The sequence below is a fragment of the Chelon labrosus genome (assembly GCF_963514085.1).
Source record: "Chelon labrosus genome assembly, chromosome: 19".
In the NCBI taxonomy this organism is placed as follows: Eukaryota; Metazoa; Chordata; class Actinopteri; order Mugiliformes; family Mugilidae; genus Chelon; species Chelon labrosus.
Window position 1 is genome coordinate 20,263,002 of NC_140352.1, and position 20,955 is coordinate 20,283,956.

General features: G+C 45.2%; 1 protein-coding gene across 1 annotated transcript in view; it reads right to left on the reverse strand.

Moving 5' to 3' along the window:
* Positions 1 to 20,597, reverse strand: part of ntn2 (netrin 2) — a 40,145-nt gene extending 19,548 nt beyond the window's left edge. The window contains exons 1-2 of the mRNA XM_084567701.1: positions 19,813 to 20,597; positions 9,170 to 10,445 (exon numbers count right to left, since the gene is read on the reverse strand). Of these exons, the coding sequence (XP_084423827.1) occupies positions 9,170 to 10,220 (1,051 nt within the window). The 5' untranslated portion in view covers positions 10,221 to 10,445; positions 19,813 to 20,597. The remainder of the gene's footprint in view (positions 1 to 9,169; positions 10,446 to 19,812) is intronic.
* Positions 20,598 to 20,955: the final 358 nt, after the last annotated feature.

Genomic DNA, 20,955 nt, shown 5'->3' on the forward strand with positions numbered 1-20,955 from the left:
TCATGGATGAAAAATAATAAGTACTGGAATACAAGTGTTAAGTAATAAGGACTATACAAGCAGTGAACAATATGCATCTCCATCCACACTCAAAGGGAAGCCTGGCACCTGGTTGGGAAAGAGGCCCAGTTTTCCCTAGTTGCCGACCCTGGACAAAAAGGGGGGAGCACATTCCCAGACTGTTTCCCAATTCCATCTGGTTATTATGTGGCTCAATTTGTATGGAATTCTGCACTTAATGAAATACTGTTTTGTGTAAAAATTCATATCGAGGCGGCTCTGTTTGTGTAAAGACACTGCTGGATTTCTTCGCTTTTGTGGACTGAACAGGAGATAAGAAGTGACCCCCGACCTTGGGGAATTGTCTAAACTAAGCCATGTAGGGAATGGGACGGCATGGCGATGTGGGATAGTGACGGAAGCTTCATGATTGAGGTCAAAGCCTTTTACCTTAAGTATGTTTTTAGTGGGAGAGATATAGTTTATCCCTGTTTTAAGTGGAAAAAACAATATGGGGCAAATTGATGACACATTGGCTAGGTAACCGATTCATTCTCTGTGAGTGTGTGTGTGAAAAAACTAAACAGCCTGTCCAACTTCTTCTGAGGGAAAAGTGACAAAGAACACACCAGCTCCAGTGAGTGGCTGGGGCTGCAGGGGGGGTGGAGGTTGAGGTGGGGGGAACTGTGATTGTGATCAAGCATCTCAAACACACACAGCTGTGAGCACTTGTGTCCATTAACACCTTGTAGCCGAACATGAAAGCGACGGATCGCGTTTTCTCCGCCAGCTGACGCACCGACGGCCCTCTCATGGCATCCTCTCGATTTACCGCCGTGCAACAGGATCGGCCAACAAAGTCCGAAGTGAGAGAGGCTACGTTCGAGTGTGGAGAATGTAAAGAAAGCTTCAGAATTTAACCTTTAAATGATTTAGCATGTGGAACTGTGTGAGCTGAGTATGGCTTTAACAACAGCCAGACATTTCGTGACAGAAAGAATGAGAGAATTAGAGGCTGGGAGAAAAAGGCGTTCAGCGTCTGACAGAAAAACATGAATGGAAGTTGTTGGAGAAAAGTTAAGAGCGAGAGGAAAATGTGTGGGCTGAGGTGACTGGTTAATAGAATATGTTTGTATGGTACCTGTGTGTATGTTTTCTACAACCCGTGTGCAGTTAAATTCAGCTCAGAGCTACAGCTGCCCAAGGATCCTGGAATGTTTATGGGTTTGTTTTGAAGTGCTTGTGCGCTCACACATGCTGACACCCCACCTCCCACCAACCTGCCAACCCCACCGCTGCACCCCCCCCCCCCCCCCAAATTAAGCTCAGCGGGGATAACCGAACACTGTTGAAGGCCATTTTTCAATTCATTAACACATCAAAGCCTCACTACAGCTCTGCAAAAACACTCGCTAATTCTTATCTGTTGGAGGAAGAAACAGAAGTTTTGGCATTCGAGAGGAGTTTTGTGGGTGGGTCACTGTCCAATTCAAGGATGGGTAAAGCTGGTTCCTCGTGTTGTCTTGGAAATCCAACAACAAACAAGAGGGTTGGCAAACAGGGGGATGCTGAGACTAAAATAAAGGAGTGGTTGGAGGGAGAGGAGGAAGAATCTCTTGGAAAATATTAGAGAATTGTTTCGCCACCTTGTCATCAATCTGAAGAGCGCCAAGAGCAAATTTCAGTGGAACAACTTCTAGAGTAAAGCCTGTTTTTACCCAATATATTCCTCTTCACAGTTTTAACACATCTGCTTACTTTTTAAACCCATGAAAATAGGGAAATATTAAAAGTAAGGCAGACTGAGTGGAGGGGGAACTGTTCTATTTCAGATATCATAGCAGGTGCCTCAGTAAATAAATGTGGTTTGAACAAGCTCTCAGCCGGATCTGTCAGCTGCGCTTTGACAAATTGGTCCTTGAAAACTGTGCTGGACAAATAAAAAATGCAAGCGTGTTTGTGGAGTGCATCGCCACTCTTCTCCCCTCCATATGTCAGGGATAAATCTAACCTCATTTTTCCTCCAGCTCAAACAAAGCCAAGCCGGTGAGCACAGCCAATTGATTTTGGATGCCTGTGCAAAAACCCAGATCCCATGGCTAAAATTGGTCCTTGAAAACTGGAGGGCTGACACCGCCACCTTTCCCCTCTTGGCCCAGGCCTCAGTCCAGACCTGCTGCAGCCCCCACTTCGGGTGCTCTCCCCGCCTGGCCAAACAGGCTCTGCTATGATATGGCCTCCTGCCATGATGTGTGTGTGTGCCAATGTGTGTGTGTGTGGTGCGTGTGTTTAGGCTGGGTTCCACCTGGCTGCTCCAGCCACCTGCTCAGGGCACTGAGGGGAACACCCGGTTAATTAGCTCCTCATTATAGCCGAGGCAGTGGACAGCATTTTCATTCCTCACGAAACGATAAGGACCGAAAGATTCAATGTACAAACCTGATGAAAAAGAGGTGAGTCTGAAACATGTAAATACTGATAGCTCTAATGAGGTACAGAAACAACGAGCTGAGACAATGATTTAGGAATTCCGAGCCGATGACTGGCAGGATTCCGGTGTTCACTGCGTGGACTGAGCTGTACACAAGAGCTTCTGCATCTTTGTTCTGAAGCCACTTCAGCTCCACTTCGTCTTCGTCATTCGTCTTCTCCCACACAGACGTATCTTTCACTTCTAGCTTTGACACTGTGTCTTCCCCTCCCTCTGCTGGTTTCTGTGGTTAGCCTCACGCCGTGGGCTTAAGAGCAGGCTCTCGGGAGCCCTTTTGAACTTAGAGCCCCCTTAATTCCTCTCCCACCCCTTCCATAAGCCTTCTCTCCCTCCCTCTCTCCTCTTACTTTCATAAGACCCCATCTCAAATACTCCTAGTAGCCGCCTCTCCCTCTTTTTGCTTGTTTCCTTCCTCAGCTCTCTCTTTCTCTCTCTCTCTTGTCCATACTATCCTTCATCTCCCCTTTCTCTCTCTGGATGGCATCAGGCAGGGAAAGATTTTAACAAGATTAGACTGGAGGGTTGCCAGGTTGGGGGGCCTGGTGTCAGTGGAGAGTTGAGGCCTTAGCTCCATTCCCTCTCACTGGTCCACTTCACTTACCCACATCTAAACATTGTTATCTCTGTCCTGGCTTTGCCTTCACTTTCTGTCTGTCTCACTTCACCTTTTCCTCCTAAGGCAATCTCCTAGAGTCGGGGGAAGAAGCTGAGGATGTTGTGCAATCGAATTATCAAGACAAACTGTAGCAGTTTTTCTCTTGGCGTATGGAGTCACAAGGTCCTGAATTAGTCATATCTTACACTAGCCTGTTCCAAATTTAAATATTTTTATACTGCTTACACCAGACCTGTCTATTCAGACACAGTACCAGGTAACAGACAGCTTAGATTTCATATGCATGAATATCTGCAGACACGCAGAATACATGCAATCCCAAACATAATGTCAGCGACAGAACTGAGAGATAGCCACAGGCCAACAAAACCACGGCTAAAGGGAGCAAAGATTGTCATGCACGCATAGTTAACAAACAGACATATATTTTCTCTTAACAGCCTCTGAATCTTGCTGCCACCAGCAATACCGGCTGTCAGCCAAAAACCACATATTTTCTCAGGCAAGAGAGCACAGAGGCTTGCAACAGCACAAAGGGAGGCAAACTGTTACCAAAACACAAAGAATTCAATAACAGCAGAAAAAGGCTGATTTCAGCAAAACGAGATGAATATGAAATAAGAGGTAGCAGGCGGGAAAATGTCCAGGCAAAGAGTTAATCTTTGACAAGAGGCAGTTACACAAGGACAGAGAGGAAGAGAGCGCTGGCGGTGACGGGCACCTCAGGAGGTGATTGCTACCATCTGTGGGAGAGCGTCGATGTGGGCCTGGGAGAGCAGGGTGGGCACACACTGCAGCTCCACCAGTTTGCTTTGGCACCGGGATGAAACGCTGCGTCGCACTACTAGATTACATGTGGCTCTCACACATGCACAAATCCAAGGAGGTGTACACACGCTACACACACACACACATACACACACTTGGCCTCGGGCTGCCGCTGAGCATTTCTCAAGCATCTAGCGTTTTAACCCAGCTGACATTAAGGTTGTTATTTGACACTTTGCTGTCCTTAACATTTGTTTCACCATGTTCCGTTTTTGCCAGAAAGCCTTTATGGGTGGCTTCATGGAATGAGCAATGCATCTATCCCTTGTGGGTTGGCTGTGGACCAAAGGTGCAATACTGACAAAGGGAATAAAAGCAAAGAGAGAAGCTACAGCACAAAACAGTCATACTGACCGAACACTGCTGTCTTGCTCGTCTTGCTTCAAATCCCTAAAACACACACACACCACCAGAACAGAACCCATAGGCTATATATTTGTTGGCCTTGCCATACCGTAGGGCCTGTGTCTCACGCTAACTACCCCAGAAGCATGATGTTAGAACAACATTCTGTGGCTGTGTAATTATTTGAAAGCACAGGGGGTTTCTTTTTTAAAATCACTTTCTTTTGCTCAGCAACCCCCATCAACACACACAAACATCTCCTGCTCATTTGAGAGTCGCGCTAAGTAATTGAAGTGTCGGTTCCCTGTTAGCCTCAAGGGATAGGCAGCAGAGGTGGGAGGACCTTAAAGTCCCTTGCTGAAAGTATGAACATGGTATACATGCAGGAATATGGAGGCAGCCTTGGCTTTTTACATTTAGCATCTCACTGAGCTTCATATCAGGATGTACTCTAGGGACAAAAAACTTGAGGGTTCTGACTATTACATAACTGAATCTTCCGGAAGTCTCTGGTGAGGTTAGCTCTGTTTTATTCGGAATTAAATAACACCGTGTTGCAAGAATGAAAACACAGCAGTTGGGTTGGTCTCCATGCTAAGATTGAAAATTTCAAAATCATATTGTTCATGTTACCCATGCAACCTCAAAAGCTGCGCCGTGGTTTCATGTGTGGTGTGTTAGAGAATGAGGTCATTTCTCAATCGCCGGGCCTAAAAAGTGTCCTGATGAATCTGCTCTATGACTGGAACACGGGCCTGACCTCTGCTTGCCCTTGCTGAGAGACGTTGGAGGGGGGGATGCTGTGAAAGGACGGAGGCCTATTTTGAAATTCTAATCAGCATTAAATAACCATCTGCCCCCTGTCAGAGAGAGAAACGAAAAAGGAGAGTTTGCGCTTCTGTGGTCTTGCGAGTTTCCAGCCCTGTTCAGATCTGAGAGATTCATCTGAGCCATGGTCCTGTGCATTTGTTCCTGGCTGGCCTCTTCCTCTGACACGCTCATTCACACACATACACTGCCGCTGGATCACACTGCTCTCACTAAAAAACCCATCTGTCAATGTCTCTAATTCCAGCTAATAGTTTCCAAATAGCCAAAAGACCCCTTAAAAGATTTAAGCAGGCTTTTGACAAGGTTTGCAACTCCAAAATCTGTCTGTTCTGCTTCTCTTTCTTCCATGGCAAAAAATTTATATTTCATTCGTGTGGAAGACATGATCTAATAGCATCTATTATATAACAGGCAATGAGTTTTTCTAAGGTAATAACAAACTTGTGGGATTTCCTTCAGGCGATGAAATGGTCAGATGTAAAATGAGTGTCTACACAGTGAATAGTTATTTTGCTGATTGATTTAATTTCAAAGGAAACTCCAGTTCTTGTGCAAAAACAGAACAGCATATCACTCATTGCCCAGTGGACTCAATATGTCAAATTTCCTGTTCAAAATATTCAACACCACGCCCAAACACCGCAGCAGAGACGGAAAAAACGCAGCTCTGCTACCAACCACAGCTCACCTGCATTTCTGGCAATCAGCCGAAATGGCAGTTCAAACAGCCTTCACATGACCTCTGCGCTTAATGCTATGAATGCATACCAGTGTGCCTGCCGCAACACTGGGAGCAGACGGGGCTTGGCTGGTCCATTAGGGATGGATGGTGTCTGGCCCTGAGCTCGTAGCGTCCCAGAGCAGTACTCTTGACTTCCTGCAGGTTGAGTACAAATGAGAAAGAGGAAGGACTGGAGAATAAAGCAGCTTGGTGCCGCAGTTTAAACATGGCCAAAATGGCTTCAGACACAGCCAAGAGTAGAGAGCTACTACAACACCATAAATTATCATCTACTCAGGATGTCACATTGTCGTCGACTCCACAAGAGGCCTCTTCATCTTATACTTTGATTTTGGCAGCCTCTATTATGCCGTGATATAGGGTCTCAATTTAAAGTCAACATAAAATGTTTACATTAAGGCATCAGCCATGCCAGCAGAAAAGTCGATCCTTCATCAGAACCAGTAACCAAATAGCTCTTATCCGTCTGTTTCCTCGTTCTGTCCCGTGGCTCAAACTCGGGGCAGATAAATCACAGCTTTTTCCATCATGTCTCCCTCAATACAAACAGACACGCTTCTTTACGAGGCTGCCCTCTCTGACTACTACAGCAGGGATTTGTAAACCAATGTCTTGAGGCAGGATTCATAGAGCGGGAGGCGGCAGATGGGCGTGTGTGTGCATGGCTTGTGTCTGGAGACGGTGCATGAGCTTGCCAAGAGCACAGACAGTAATCTTGGTGCGGGGCATGTCAGACATTTAGCAAAGCCCATGAACAATCAAACAGGCCTGTTGGAGACAATGTTCTTGTTGTGCAGGTTAAGATTAAAGTCAAGGCTGCTAAGACTGAGCCAAATCTGAAGAAAAAGTGGCGGTGTCGGGAATAAGGAAGATCATTTCCGAAGGACTCACAGAAGCAGAGATAGACTATGAAACAACTGACGATGTGGCTCTACAGGCGCACTCTGAATTCCAAGTCAACTTTACTCTGTCACCACTGCACAAAGGATCATGACCTCTCAAACTCTCCCACAAACCCAAACAACCCCAGGACCTCATGAAGGCTCCTGTGACACCTAAGGGACTCCTCGGCTATGCAGCATGCCACTCTTACACACTTTTCCAGTCTAAATACTTACACCTCTCTGCCACAGTGGTCTGCCTCAGGGCTCACACTGCAGACCCCATTTGTGCACCGTGTCAGAAAGAAAAACAAGCGTAGAAATCAACAAGGGGCGGGTGCGCTTTAAAAATGTACTTTAACACACGCTGGAGAGGCTTTTTAAAGACTCTCTTGCTACTTTACGGATATTTTGGAAGCAGTTCTACCGGAATAAGCTGTAAAGAGGCTTTCGGAACATGAAATTAGGGACAACTGGGACAGAGTTTTTGGCATGTCCGGATGTGTGATCAGGTATAGCGTGCAACTAGCAAAGGGCTTTAACTACCCTGTATCAACACTGGGATTAGGTCATCAGAGTTGGCTAAGGAAGCCGGGCTGTTTAGTCCAGAAATCCTGGATAGAAGTGACATATCAATCCCACAGAGAAGAGATCTACGGGAAGCGGGCGTAACACTTAAGCTACAGGACATTTGAAAGAGGGTGTGGGCAAAAGTATGAAAGAGAAAACACTGAGGGATTGACAGGATATTGTTATAGAGGCTATGTGTATGTGTGCGTTTGCATGTGTCTGTGAGTAAGTGAGGGTGTCAAGGACACACGAGAAGCCAAAGTAAGGTAGAGCTGGCATGGGAGGTTTCGGAATACAGAGCGAGGAAAGGATGGATTTGTTGGCCAGTCTCATTCTCCTCTGGCTCTGTCACTCTGTGTCGCCTTTAAACAAATCTGGCACTGTTCATTGCTAAATATGATCTCAGACCAGCTCACTGGGCAATTACAACATGTTAGAAAAATATACACTGTTTTCAATGTTCTACTCCTGTTTTTTTTCTCACTGGCTGTAATTTCATTTCATTATGGGGAAAGGTTAAAACGGGGACAGTGGTTCCTAATATGGTTTTATTTTTCTGCGCTAACAAATTTTTTTGACAAGCATAATTGACCTGAATTAAGTTCCGCCTATGACTGTTTATACTAACAGAGAAATGCTGCAAAAATTATCACCAAAGAAATCTATTAAAGAACGAATCTGGCTAAAAAAAAACACACACATGACTAACATGGCACGTATCGAAAACTTTGGTACAACAACGAAACTGATATGTGCACTAAATATCACGTCAAAACATGTTATTGTAGAACAGCTTAATCCAATACAAAGATAATCCATTTACATTAACAGAAATTGTCACAGAAATTGCTATAATTTTTCCTGGCAAACATTCAGAGCACGTCTGGATGACTTTTACTGAGCATGTCTTGAGGTAAAGGCAAACGCTGCCAAATAACATTCTTGGATGAGTTAGCTGTAGCGGCATGCCAATGAGTCGAACTGTTGTCATCTACTGTTTAGACTTGCTTGTGCAAAAGAGTTTCTTCATAGACAATTCCAGAAAACACGCAGTACGCCGTTTCCCAGTAGAGGAACTGTAAATGCAAGAGGCTGATGAGAAATGAAGGGAACGTACGGGCTTATGTTTCGAGGGCCATTGCCATATTTGCCAGCTCAACCGCAGCGTGCGAGTAACAGCTGTTCACCTGTATAAACACAAACCCATCCGGTATGTTCTGGCAGCACCATTAATTAACAGTCAAATACAGATCTTCCTAGTTTCTGTCCTTTTCTACCTCCTTCACTCTTTCCCTGTGTGCACACATAAATTTAGTTTGCTGGCCTGACTCTACATTCATGCCCTCATATTCTGAAAACGGGTGGTGGAAAGGTCAGGCCACGAAAAGGTCCAGCTTATAAATAAACGGCCCATACACTCAACCGCATGAAACACACAACTAAGAATTGGGTATTTGTACTAGATTTGCACCAATCTTTGTGCAACAAGGTAAAATCCTCAATCCCATTTCATCACTGGGAGTTTACAGATTTATTGTGAAAGAAACGAGTGTAAGAACGTGGCATGAAAATCAGAGCTGTGTATTTACATTTGCACGGTCCGACTGTAGCCACTGGATACTGAATAAAAGTTTAAATAATTGTGAATTGTGTGTTTATCCACACATAAACTGTTATTTTCTTGTTATACTTCTGTGCATTCCAAACTGCTTTCAGTTCCAACTGAAATCACAGAGAAATTGTATTAGACAAAGTCTTCTGCTAAATTTAATGTTCTGAAAGTACTGAGTACAGATTCCTTTGTAGGATGAAATGATACTTATTTAAAAGCACATCGAGAATGATAGATAGAGGGAAAGACTTACGCAGACACTCATTGGCCTCTCGAGCATTGGCCCTCTGCCACGGTCGGTCGTAGTGAAAGGGCTTGCAGCGGTCACATTCAGGTCCTTCTGTGTTGTGTTTGCAGTCGCACACCAGTTTTCCTTCCTTGTCTTTCAGACAGCGTGAGGCATGACCGTTGCATTTACACCTCCCGCCCACCTGGAAATCTCCCACCGCATAGAAATAGGTTGGCAGTGTCGATGTCACTGCCATGGGGTCGTCATCCCTCCCTCCGCTGTTGCTTCCAGGCCCAGGTCCCAGTTCCCGGGGTAGCTGAGGCCGGCTGAAGACCACACGGATATCAGTGACAGTGACCCAGTCCTGAAGGACTGGGCTGTTGTCAAAGTCTTTACCAGAGGGTCGTCCATCCAGAGTGCTGAAAGCAATGAGTCCTCCAGAAAGGGGGTAGAGGTCAGTGTGGCCATCTGTGCAAAGAGCCTCCTGCTCATTCTGTTTGGTAATGGTTGCTTTGTTGGGCCGATTGTACATACGCCGGCACTGTGAGGAGTAATACTGGTAGGGCATCCATGTTTTGCCATAGTCCATGCTCTTGTATATGGCCAGGGACTCAGGTCGAGGTGAACAGAATTGCAGGCTGACATAGGTGATCTCAAACTTTTTACCCAGTGAAAGGGTGAGAGTGACATTGTATGGAGAGGTGTTCAGATTCTCTGACTGCCAGCAAGTGAGGTTGTGAGCTGAGTTAAGGTCGGTGAGGTAGGAAGCAGGGTGGGCGCGGCGAGGATCAGCTGCATCACAGATTTGGCATGCACGTACAGAAGGCCGTTCGTCACCCCGCTCCACCACACTGCAGGAACGGGACGGAGGCCGGCCACAGACACTGGAAACCGTTACCTCCTTGCCAAAGGCCGCATTGATAAACTCGGGGATACAGCGGCGGGCTGCACCTGTGTCGTCATAGCAAGGGTCTGGAGGGGTCTGCTGCCCTGCAAAAGGGTTGGTGGCACTGTGGGTGGAGGCTGTGCATGCCAGGAGGCACAGGCCCAGCAGGTACCTCCAAGGTTCCCTCATCCTGCTTGAAGGGCCTGTGTTTGAACGTATGTCTGCACTTATGCAAGGATGAGGTTTTGAGTGAGTATCCAAGAGTCTGTGTGTAAACTGGGTGTGTATGTGTGGCCGCTCAGATGTGTCTGTGTGTGTGTGTGTGACTTTCTCCTGTGTGTGTACAGTTGTGAGTCAGGGGAAGGCGAGAGTCTGAGCTCAGTGACCCTTCACTCAGGCTGACCAGAGTCTTTCCTGCAAGAGAGAGAAATAAACAGAAAGGTCAAAGTCAGAGACATATTTTACCATAATAGGATATTAAATGGAAAGACACACTGATCTACTACATAAAAAGAAAGCTGTGTATCTTCAAAACCGACTTATATTTGCCCTTATAAAGGAAATTAAATGGGATCTTTGTGCTGCCCAATTACAAGTGAATGTTTTCATTGACTAAAAGCCTGTCAAAGGAGCAGACAGTTAGATGAAGAGCCAAGAGAAAGGATGTGACCATTTAAAGAGAGACATTAGTAACTGCAAGAAACTGCATCCTGAATTTCAATGGCGGCCTCTCATTCAGTACTTCTATTCAGGTCAAAACCGGCCAAGCCTTCTGGTCATGCTTGAACACCATGGCAGAAGTCACCCCATAATCCCTGATAGTGCCGCAAAGCAGTGGACCATGTATGACCCTGGTCAAACTTCTGTTGGAGGAGCTGGTCATGAAAAAAGGAAACTATTTTATAGACGAGGACATGGCTTCAGTTTTGTGCTCTTACTGAGAATGGAGGAATTTTAAAGGAAATCAACCATTACAACACTATTGTCACACAGTGCTGACCCTGCAGAACAGGCAGCATTATGTTCATTCACTCAACCAGAAAATTCACCAAAAGTGACAGCTATTTGAGGATTATAGTCTGCATTAGAAGTACTGCGGCTATACGACTCCATTCAAGCTTTTCTAAACCTCTGGGTCAAAATAGTACCTGGATGGCATCATTCATATGCTCACAGCTAGACGTGAGGCCACTTGGTCTCAAAGAGAGAAAGAAAAGCCTTGGAGCAAAGAAAGAGACAGAGAAAGAGATGTATATGGCCCAAGGCTTTTCCTTCCCTAATCCTCTTTTTACTTCCCTGGGTGTCAAATCTTGAAGAGCCCCATTTCAAAACAGACAGCTGAGGGGTTGAGAAGGCACCCCGGCCATCTTTGCGAGGTACTTATTAAATTACAATGAATGGCACCCACCTCCTCCAACCCTCTTATACTACAGCATCCCTCTTCATCTTGGTAGAACAAAAGGCGGCCTCTGTATCCACTTCGGTCAAGTGGGGAAGGCAGACAGATGGATTTAAGGCGAGTGGAAAAACAAAAGTTCTGTTCTTTTCTTGTGTGAGGGGTCCAAAGCTAGCGACCCTCAAAGAAGAGCCGAGTGGCCTGTAAATAGGACCAGTCTTCAGGGCTCAAGTGCTTTAAACTCAACCATTTGGCCGATTCTCAAGCGCAAATTGGATGTAAAAGGAAAATAGTTAGGAGGGCATTGTATAGAGCAGAAAGACTGTGAGTAAGAGAAACCCTAAATACAACTGCTTCCTATGATAGTCCTGATGATTGTTTAGTAACTACACAGAATTGACAAAATGTCTTTTCAAGCAATACAATCTAGAGGATTGATCATAAAAATGTTCTATTAAAAAAATGCTATTACAATATTCAGTATGGGTTGCAGGGAGTGGCTTTGCCCATGAGTGATTGGAGTAAGAGGCCTTGCCAGGAAAGATACGGACAGTGATCAACGACATGTGTCTGAGGACGAGGAGGTTAAAGTGGGCATGCGGGCGGGAGTTCATCAGCCAAAGCACTCCATCAAAAGGCCGGCCACGGTAAAGCTGGCGAGCCTGCCACCCACTGGGGAGGGCATGGAGAGACGGCTGATAGAATTAGCAACTCATTAGCATCGAGGCCCAGCTTCCATTAGGAGTATGCTCATCAGAGAAAATAGACCATGAGGAGGAGGAAAGAAGGAGGGGGTAGAAAGGAGCAGAAACACGGGTTAGAAATTATGACAAGTGAAAGAAGGAAAAAAACAACAGGAAGAGGGAATTACTCCGACTTAGGATTTGATGGGCATGTTGTTGAGGCAGTAAGAGGAAGTTAGAAAAAGTTAGGAAAACAACTGACAGACGCAAGAGACTGAAAAAGAGGACAAAGAGGCACAAGAGAAGAAGAGTTTGGTAGGTAAGAAGGAAAAGAGGGACACACGAGGAGGGGAGAAACAGTGAGGGGCACGACAGTGATAAAGCAGAAATGACTCGAGGGAGGGCGAGCAAGGACAGAGATGAATGGGAGCAGCAAGAGAGAGAGGGAAAGTGACAGAGATGGAGGGAGGGAGTTGAGGGAAGGACATAAAAAATGAGAGAGGGAGAAAGAGATTAAGGTGGAGGACGCCATTGGCCTGTGTCTGGACTTTGGATGACTAAATATGGTGCGGTCCATGTGCTGCCGGGCCTGCTGGGAGACTCTTCCAGGGTCTGGTGCTGTCAGGCGCGTCTGGCAGATGAGCGTGTAGGTTAAACAGAGACAGAACAGTGACTTGGCTGTTTAATTCCTCTCAGCCCGCCCTCTGAAATAGATGCTAGCCTCGTAGCAAGTGTTAACAGCTCTCTGGGACAATCCAACGGCAACTACTGTGGCAAAAACCTGATCTTTATTACAAACTTATTCCATATCACCATAAAATCTGCACAACGTGAGCCAGTTCCACAAAATCTCTCAGTATTTGTAAGTTCTGCCAGGATGTCAGCACGGCGGCTGGCTGACCCTTAAAACACTAAGAATCTGTTTCAGCAAAAATGATTCTCTGCTCTCAGCAATGACAGTGTGTTTAACAAGCCACAAGCTCCACTCTGCGGGAGGAGAAATTGTCTTTCATTAAATGTGGTTAAAGTAGCAGCTGCTGCAGGCCAACATCTCTGACTTTCTGAAGGAGACAATGAATACCACACAGGAATGTTGAGCTAGCTGCAGTGTTTTCAGGAGTTGCGCAGGTTAAGCTAAAGCTTTTCAGAAAGACTACACAGATAGCAATGAGGCAATATTTTCACATTTTGGGAAGCACACTTTCAGGTCAAGAGTAAAATAATCATATGTGTCTATCTTGCTAGCTAGCTAACTAGCTAGCTATCACAATCAACAGGTTAGCATAGCTTAGCACAAAACCCTGTAACAAAAAAACTGCTAGCCCGATTTTGTCTAAATGTTAAAGCACCTCTTAACTTCAGTCATTAACAAAATTAAACTACTATTACTATCAAGCGGTTGTATGCCATCACAATCCCTACAGTCAAGTTAGCCATCCACCAGCCCCCTCACAAAAGTTTTTCTCGGATTTATCGACTCAGTCCCATTTTACCAAAACCATTTAGTGGAATTTATATACAATATATATAATTTAATGTCTGATATTATGCCTGTATTTATAAATCTGCTGGATCTGATCCAATACCCACCACCATCTGGCAAGTTAAAAAACAAACTGTTCCTGTAAAAGTCATTTTCAAGTGAAGGGCTGCTGGGAGGGCGGTGACAAATACAAACTGCAAAGCCAATTTGTCACTACAACATTCCTCTGTGGATTAATGGTGAGGAAAATGTACTTGTGCTGGTGTGCTACAACCCCCGGTCTCTCGGCTAGCAGCAGTGTTAAATGATTTCCTCATTAGTAATATGGGTACAGTATGTGAGAGAATGAAAAAATATGGGGCTTTCAGAGTGGAAGCCCCCTGGATAAGTAGTTTTGCTTCGCGCCACAATACTCGGCCATTCGGCAGTTGGAACAGATTCAGTGGTTTTAATCAAACAGTGACAGCCCAATTAGAGAAGGTAGATGATGGGGGTAAAAGGAAGGGAAATTAGATTAAAAAAGGTGGGTGAGGAATGGGGGGAGCAACACAGAGAGGCAGGAAGAGAGAGAGGGGGAGAGAGAGAGAGAGAGAGAAGCGGAGGAACAGGAAGAGGACAGGGTGGTCTGGTGGTTTCAGCAGAGACATTCCAGGGAACGTTTTTTCAGCTTCTCTCTGTCACCGGGAGATCATCCCATGTTGAGATGTCTCTCTTTCAAGCGTGGGCACTTCTGTCAGAGTTCACAGATTAGGAAAACAGAAGTCGCTGAGAGGCTTTATTTGGCTTGGGTGTAGAGGAGGGCGCCAGGGGAGGTGAGGATGGGAGAGGGACAGCTGAGCCACTTTGTATCCCAGGTGGGAGTCTTTCACGCTGTTCTGGAGAGTTGCCGTGGTGGCCACACTCGGGCTGGGGGTGAATGGAGGTCTTCTGTGGTTGCCTGTCTCAGATGACGGCAAGCTGGGGCCCAAACTGGTACCCTGCTATCTCCCTAGCCTGCCGTACAGTAATCCCTGGTGGGGTTATTACCTTCGGCCAAGAGTCAAGGACGATTTTTTTTAATAGGCTCACAACAGGGCCACCTTTATTCTCATTATCATTATAGAGAGATAGACTGTATGAATATCAATGAGCTGAATAAGAGCACAATAAGAGGAATCCCCCCTGTACACAGACTTTCTGACTATATTAATCAGAATTTTGCCTTGTTTGTCTTATTCTGGGCTCAGATCAAGGAGGCCTTTTGGCTTTAAGCTAGCAGAAAGTGTCAAAAACTCAAATTGACAGGATTTGAGTTTAATTTCACCCTCCGCCCTAAACCTGAATATGTAGCATAATAAATTTGTCTCTACAATTACATAAAAGGGAGAAAAACATAAAACATAAAACCCCATATTTGAGAAACTGGAAGTATTTTGTAAGTGATCCAAGCAATCATTTCAGTAGATGACACACGCATTCGTTTGATAAGTAAATAAGTCTCTCCACGTGAATCACAATGATTGACAGGCCTCGGGTAATAGGGGTCAGATATTAGTGGCCTGAAATTAACTTGGTGGTGTCCGTGTCCACAGTGGTCTTGAGGATCCCACTGTTTATGTGTGTGTGAGAAAGAGTGGGTGGTGGATGTGGGGGTGAAGGATACGCTAAGCTCTTCACTGGCATTCATTAGGGACCGAGGGGAGGGGAGGAGGAGCAGGGAGGGCCGAGGGCAGGAGGGGGTCAGCTCTCACAGCTGAGGGCGTCATTAGCCAGGGGATCACTGACAAATTTTTAAAGCCCACTTATGCATGTTCTGAGGTTCTGTGTGTGCATCCCTGGTTCAATTTCAAGGTTCAGTTTGAACAATATCCACGGGCTCATTTCGCTCCACTCTAATCCAAACTTCCAAAGTGTTCACCATCACCTCACTCAAGAGAAAACTGCTACAGATTTAGTTGCTCTCTGTTGCTGGGATACCAAATAATACACCTCTGTGTGGCTTAAGACGAAGCAGGAAGCAAAATGTTCTCTACCTTTCCATCTGACAGAAAAAGACACTGCAGGGAGGAAAGACTGAACGCCCAGCAGAGGAATGCAGCAGCTTCTGTGGCCCGGCCCACACGGCTGGCGCAGAGTCTGACAGCAGCTCTTTAAATCAACAGAACCCGATCCAGAACCGAACGGGAGGAGAGAAGACTGACAGCGCAAGGTGGAATATGAGGTCAAGCTGGTTCTCGCAAACTCTGACAGGAAGTTGCGCTAAGCCGTCGTGTTCTGCATTTATGCACAAGCACACTTTAGTACAAACGAAAACTGCTGATAGGACAGGTTGTGGTGTACTTTTCTGTAAATGGAAGGTTAGTGAGGTCAGTGTTTTTTAAACTTTGAGCAGGGAGAAAGGATATGAGCCGGCAGAAAGTTATAGTGACTCACTACACTCAGATTAAAGGTTCATTTGTGAGAACCAAACCAGGCAAAAATACTGATGCGTTGAATGAAGACTTTTTTTTTTCCGTTTCAGTTTCAGTAGTTTCACACACTCCTGTGTCCACAAATCCAGCTGCTGTGTATTTTGCTGCAAGAAGAAATCGTATACTGCACTTTTTTTTTTTTTATTGGATTGCAGTGCCAAAATATTTCCACTTGGAGACAAAGTGCAAATGTGGTGATGTTAAGTACAAGCTTCTAAAGTAAAGAAAAAATAATAAAGAGTTCAGCCACAAGGTGCTTGAATTGGATTATAAAAAATCAGATTTTCACCCAGAACTTGATATCAGTTTTCACCTACTTTAACATATAAGCATAGATAAAATCCATGGCTCTACAAAAACAATGAATCCCAAAGCCAAATCAATAATAATATTGTAATTTAAACTTTAACATAGCTAGCGTTGCATATGTATAATAGTAAGCCACTAAAACACAAGCAATGCAAATCCGTTTGATTTGAATCCCAGGACTGATAAATGGTATTTGAATATTGCTGTATTAACAAATTCTATCTTCGCCAAAGTAAAAGTAGAGTTTGGAGGAGCCAAGAAGCTCCTACAAACTTTATGTCCTGAATAACAATTTAACAAGTGAAATGCAGCTGGAATGTGAGTGAAAGGTACAAAAAAGTCCTGTTTGTCTTGGATTTTTAACTGACAGGATGATGGAGCAAAGAGCCTAAAGTCCAGAAATTTATAGCGGCCTGTGTCAAGACGTGATCCGTTTTCAAATACAAGAAATATTCCCCCTACATGTGCTGTCAAGATGCGCCTGAGAACAGGATGACACCCACAGTCCTGCGATGGTGAGCGGAGACGCAGATTCCTTCTCGGAGTTTATCACTGGGTGAAAGCTGTCATGCGATGCGATTACAGAGATGATAAAGACATGCGAGAGATGCTGAGAGGTTAGACTTCCAAAAGTGGACTGCTTTCCGTACATGTGGGCGGACTGAGGGCTCCGTGATTGAATATTTCCCATGGACATGAGTGCGACCCAGACCGCAGCTTGAGGGGCAGGTGAGCTGTTCCTGGGTATGAGAGGAAGTAGCTCGTTTAGAGGGATGGAAGGACTTAAGGAGAAGAGAGGTGAACGCTCTTTCAAAGCTCTTTGAAGGTTGGCTGCGGTAGGCAGGGTTGCGGTTTTCCCAAAAAAGCCCCCCCTCCAACAGGAAAACAGTCTCTCTTTTTTTTTTCCATTGCTCAAGAGCAACCTCTACCCCACAGCCAAAAGCACGGACCTGCTTTGAACTCACAGGGGGAAAAAACCACAAATCACTTTATTAAGTGCTTGGAATACTCGCAAGGTTGCGTACATTACACTTAAACACACACGTTGTTGACGGACAAACACATGCTCCCTATAGCTGCATTTACAGTTCGCTTTCACATATGTTGACACATTGTAAAGGATGCCAAGGCTTGTGACTAATCATTCAACTCCCTTTCTACTCTTTCCTTATTACATTACTCGACATCTTCACTGTTCATTCAGTTTTTTAACAGCGTGTTGCTTTATCCTTTGTTCTTAAATCTAGCTATCCACACATCACACCTGAAAACTACTACTACAACTGATAGGTGATAAGTGTGCACACACACACATGCAAAGAAAAAGACCTCACACACATATCACTCTGCATCTGGACGAAATGTGTGGCTAGAAAATGCAGGCCTGGCAGGGTGCAGGAAGTAGCAGGATAAAGCATGTGAATCTTTGCCCCTGATCCTCTCCCCTCAGCGAGAAACATCTTGGGTGTCACGCTGACGAATGACGGGTATTTTAACAGGAAAGGTAAGCATACACACTCACCCAATTTGTCACACGAAGAGAAAACACAGAGCCACTTGAGTCGGCGGCAAGACAACACTGCGCCTTCATTCTCACCTCTAAAGTGCATACGATGAATGTGTGAGCGAGCGCGTGTAATGTGGGCACTCTGTTACACTACATTCATCTCATGGTCTAAAAATAAATGTAGATGGAACTGATCCAGGAAGAAAGAAAAAAAAAAAGATCTGCATTAGAAAATTCAGTGTCAAAGCAAACATCTGTTACTCAAGAATATTTTGATCCTTGTGTTTGCTGTGTTATTAAGCACCAGGGTCTGATATGGTAGCTCTTTACAAACAGCTGTATTAACAAATGTGATCTTTCTGATCACAGAGTTCATTCATAGCTTATCCAGCAGGGTCGTGGTAAAGCAGAGCAAATTGTTTTTATCGGCTTGTCATTTATTGAAAAATGACAAATGCTTGACTCGAGGAGGGGATGATGTTACACCCAACTAAAACAGAAGAGTATGGATTGACAGAAAGAGAGATCTAGCATTACTCTGCCCCGTCAAACGGCTCAAGCCACAGAAGAAAAATATATTGGAAGTGTTGACTTTACTCGCTCAGGTGGACCGAGCCAAGAGTCCTGAGGAATCCTGCTTTTCAAGGCAGAAGAAAACGATCTGCTTGTGTTACTGCAGCTTTCTCCAGCTCTGGGTTCACGAATACCACACACACAAGTGCACACACACGCACACACAAAAACATTTCCAGGAGAGAATAAAATCTGCACTATGTTGCTTTGGATTAGCTTCCACATCATGTGCCTTCAGCTGCTCCTGGCTCTGCCTCCCCTCACTCTGTTACTGATGGAAGCAGGGTGCGATGCAATTAAATAATGATGATTAATTTTCAAAAACGGGGAAGACATGGCCGAGCTCCAGAGGAACAGCACTTAACTTAAGACACAGTCAATCCCCCGGTTTAAGCTTGACATTTCAAATTCTTTCTGACCACGATGAGCAGTGTGGAGTGTTCAGAGGCCTTCTTCATGGACTGCTTCCAGTAATTTGCGGCAAGAGTGAGAAGTAGGTCAAGTGGCTGACACTGTTTCAGTGCGCAATAGGGGCATACTTTAAGTCTATTGAAGCAGTTAAGATAAGCAATCAGTACGGGACTCTCGCTTTCGCCTTGGGGTTTGAAGCTGCTTGAAAGCAGAGGGTAGATGAGCTTGGAGAGGGTGGAGTTCATCATCATTTTCAAGGCTATTGTTTCCTGTCACACCTTCCTCACAATGAGCTTCAATGCCAAGGCAAGCTTGTCGTCACTTAAAGGCTCCACGAAGCGCAGAGTTGCTATAAAAATTAATTTAGATCAATCCTGACCTTTAATGATGGGCTGTTTTCGGACATATATTTTTTGTTATTAACAGCAGACAAATTGTTTTTGGTACACAAACGTGTTTTCAATATGCACGTGGTGGCGTCTATGTCAAAAGGAACAAAATCAGAAGTGATAAATACACTGGGAAACTGAGCGAGTGGTGGGGACAGAACGGGAACCGAACAGCTGAGAGCGATATTAAAACTCACGGGCTCCGTTTAGCCCACTTCTTGTACCTCTCAATAAATCCTGGACACGGGCTGTTTGGTCGTTTTCTTACGGCGACCCACGAGCCAGGTGTAAACCGAGGAGGCTGACACCTGTCCGCGGTGTCCACCTCTCTGATCCAGCGCTCCCCGCAGATTAAGCAACCCAAACACCCTACTTACATTCACACGACCTCACTCTGTAATAAGATAATGACAGTCTTTGCCTTCGCTCAGAACAAATGGCAGATAATGGACAGCCCATCACAGCAGGCGCCGTGCGCCACTCACTTCTCCTCACAGAAAATGAGTGATGCGTAAAATTGAATTCTGCTCTCCGCAAAGACACGAACACGCTGGGTGTGTGATAAATATTAAAAACTTACCCCAGTGTCAAGTCGTCAGTGTCAAGACGTCCCTTGAGACAGATCCAAACCAATTAGCCCCTTCCGTCAGAAACTGTCCACTCCAAACGCAAAGGTGTCTCGTCTTTCACACGGTCACCTCTTTAAAATATTAAAGCACAAAAGAAACGCGACAGAGTCATGAGTGAGAAGACACCGAGAGAAGGTGGACAAGTGGACCCATCCGCGCCCGAAGCTCAAACCAACTGAAAACTGTCCAGTACATCCATATGTAAAGCGAGCCCGGGGTAGGCTACTCCCCATTAAAATCAAACCCAGATTTTCCCAAACCATGTGTGTAAGACAGCTAGAGCGCGCCCGACAGAGAGAGAAAGAGGCAGAGAGAGAGGGAGAGAGAGAAAGAGAGGGAGTGAGAATCGGACAGCCCACTGTGTTTAGTTAACTTCAGTTTCATTTTACCTGTAATTTGGCGATGCGTAAAATTCAGTTGGTAGCCAAAATTATGCGCAAACAAAAATAAACCATTGACCAAACCACCACTTGTTTCAACAGCTTTTCCTTCCTCAGCTAACACAACTGGTCTCACTTTTACAACAAATACCTCCGCCGCTTTACGGACTGATTGTTAGCTGCCTGCCCTAAATGCTCCATGCCTCGCTGTGTTCACGGGCAGCCATATGGAGGTCGTAATGAGCACACAACGTTGAACCTGTTGAAACAGAGTAGGCTTAGCGGGGCTCCGGGGCCCACAGAAACAAGAGGCAGATGCAGAATGTTAGAACTTATTAATCCCAATAACAGTCCAACACATGTTGGGTTTATTAGCGCATGCACACCCGTGCGTCAAGGTACCAGGATGCTGAGGTTTTGATGGCTTTATTAACGTGTAATAATAAAAGTAGCATCAAAATGAATATTGTCTATTATGATATTCGTTCGCCGTTTCATCTTGGGGATGGTCTATTGTGTCTGTGTGTGTAAAGAGAGGTTCATTTTGGCACAGATAATGTGGCCCTGCGCCGTTGGCTATGACAGCATCACATTAACTCATTAACTGCATTCATACGGCTTTATACCCCTCTCTTAGTCTGCCGGTTAAAGAGCATGTGGTTTGTCATGATGAGTGTGCAATTTAATGTAGCCAGTCGGGGGGAGTGTGCGTAA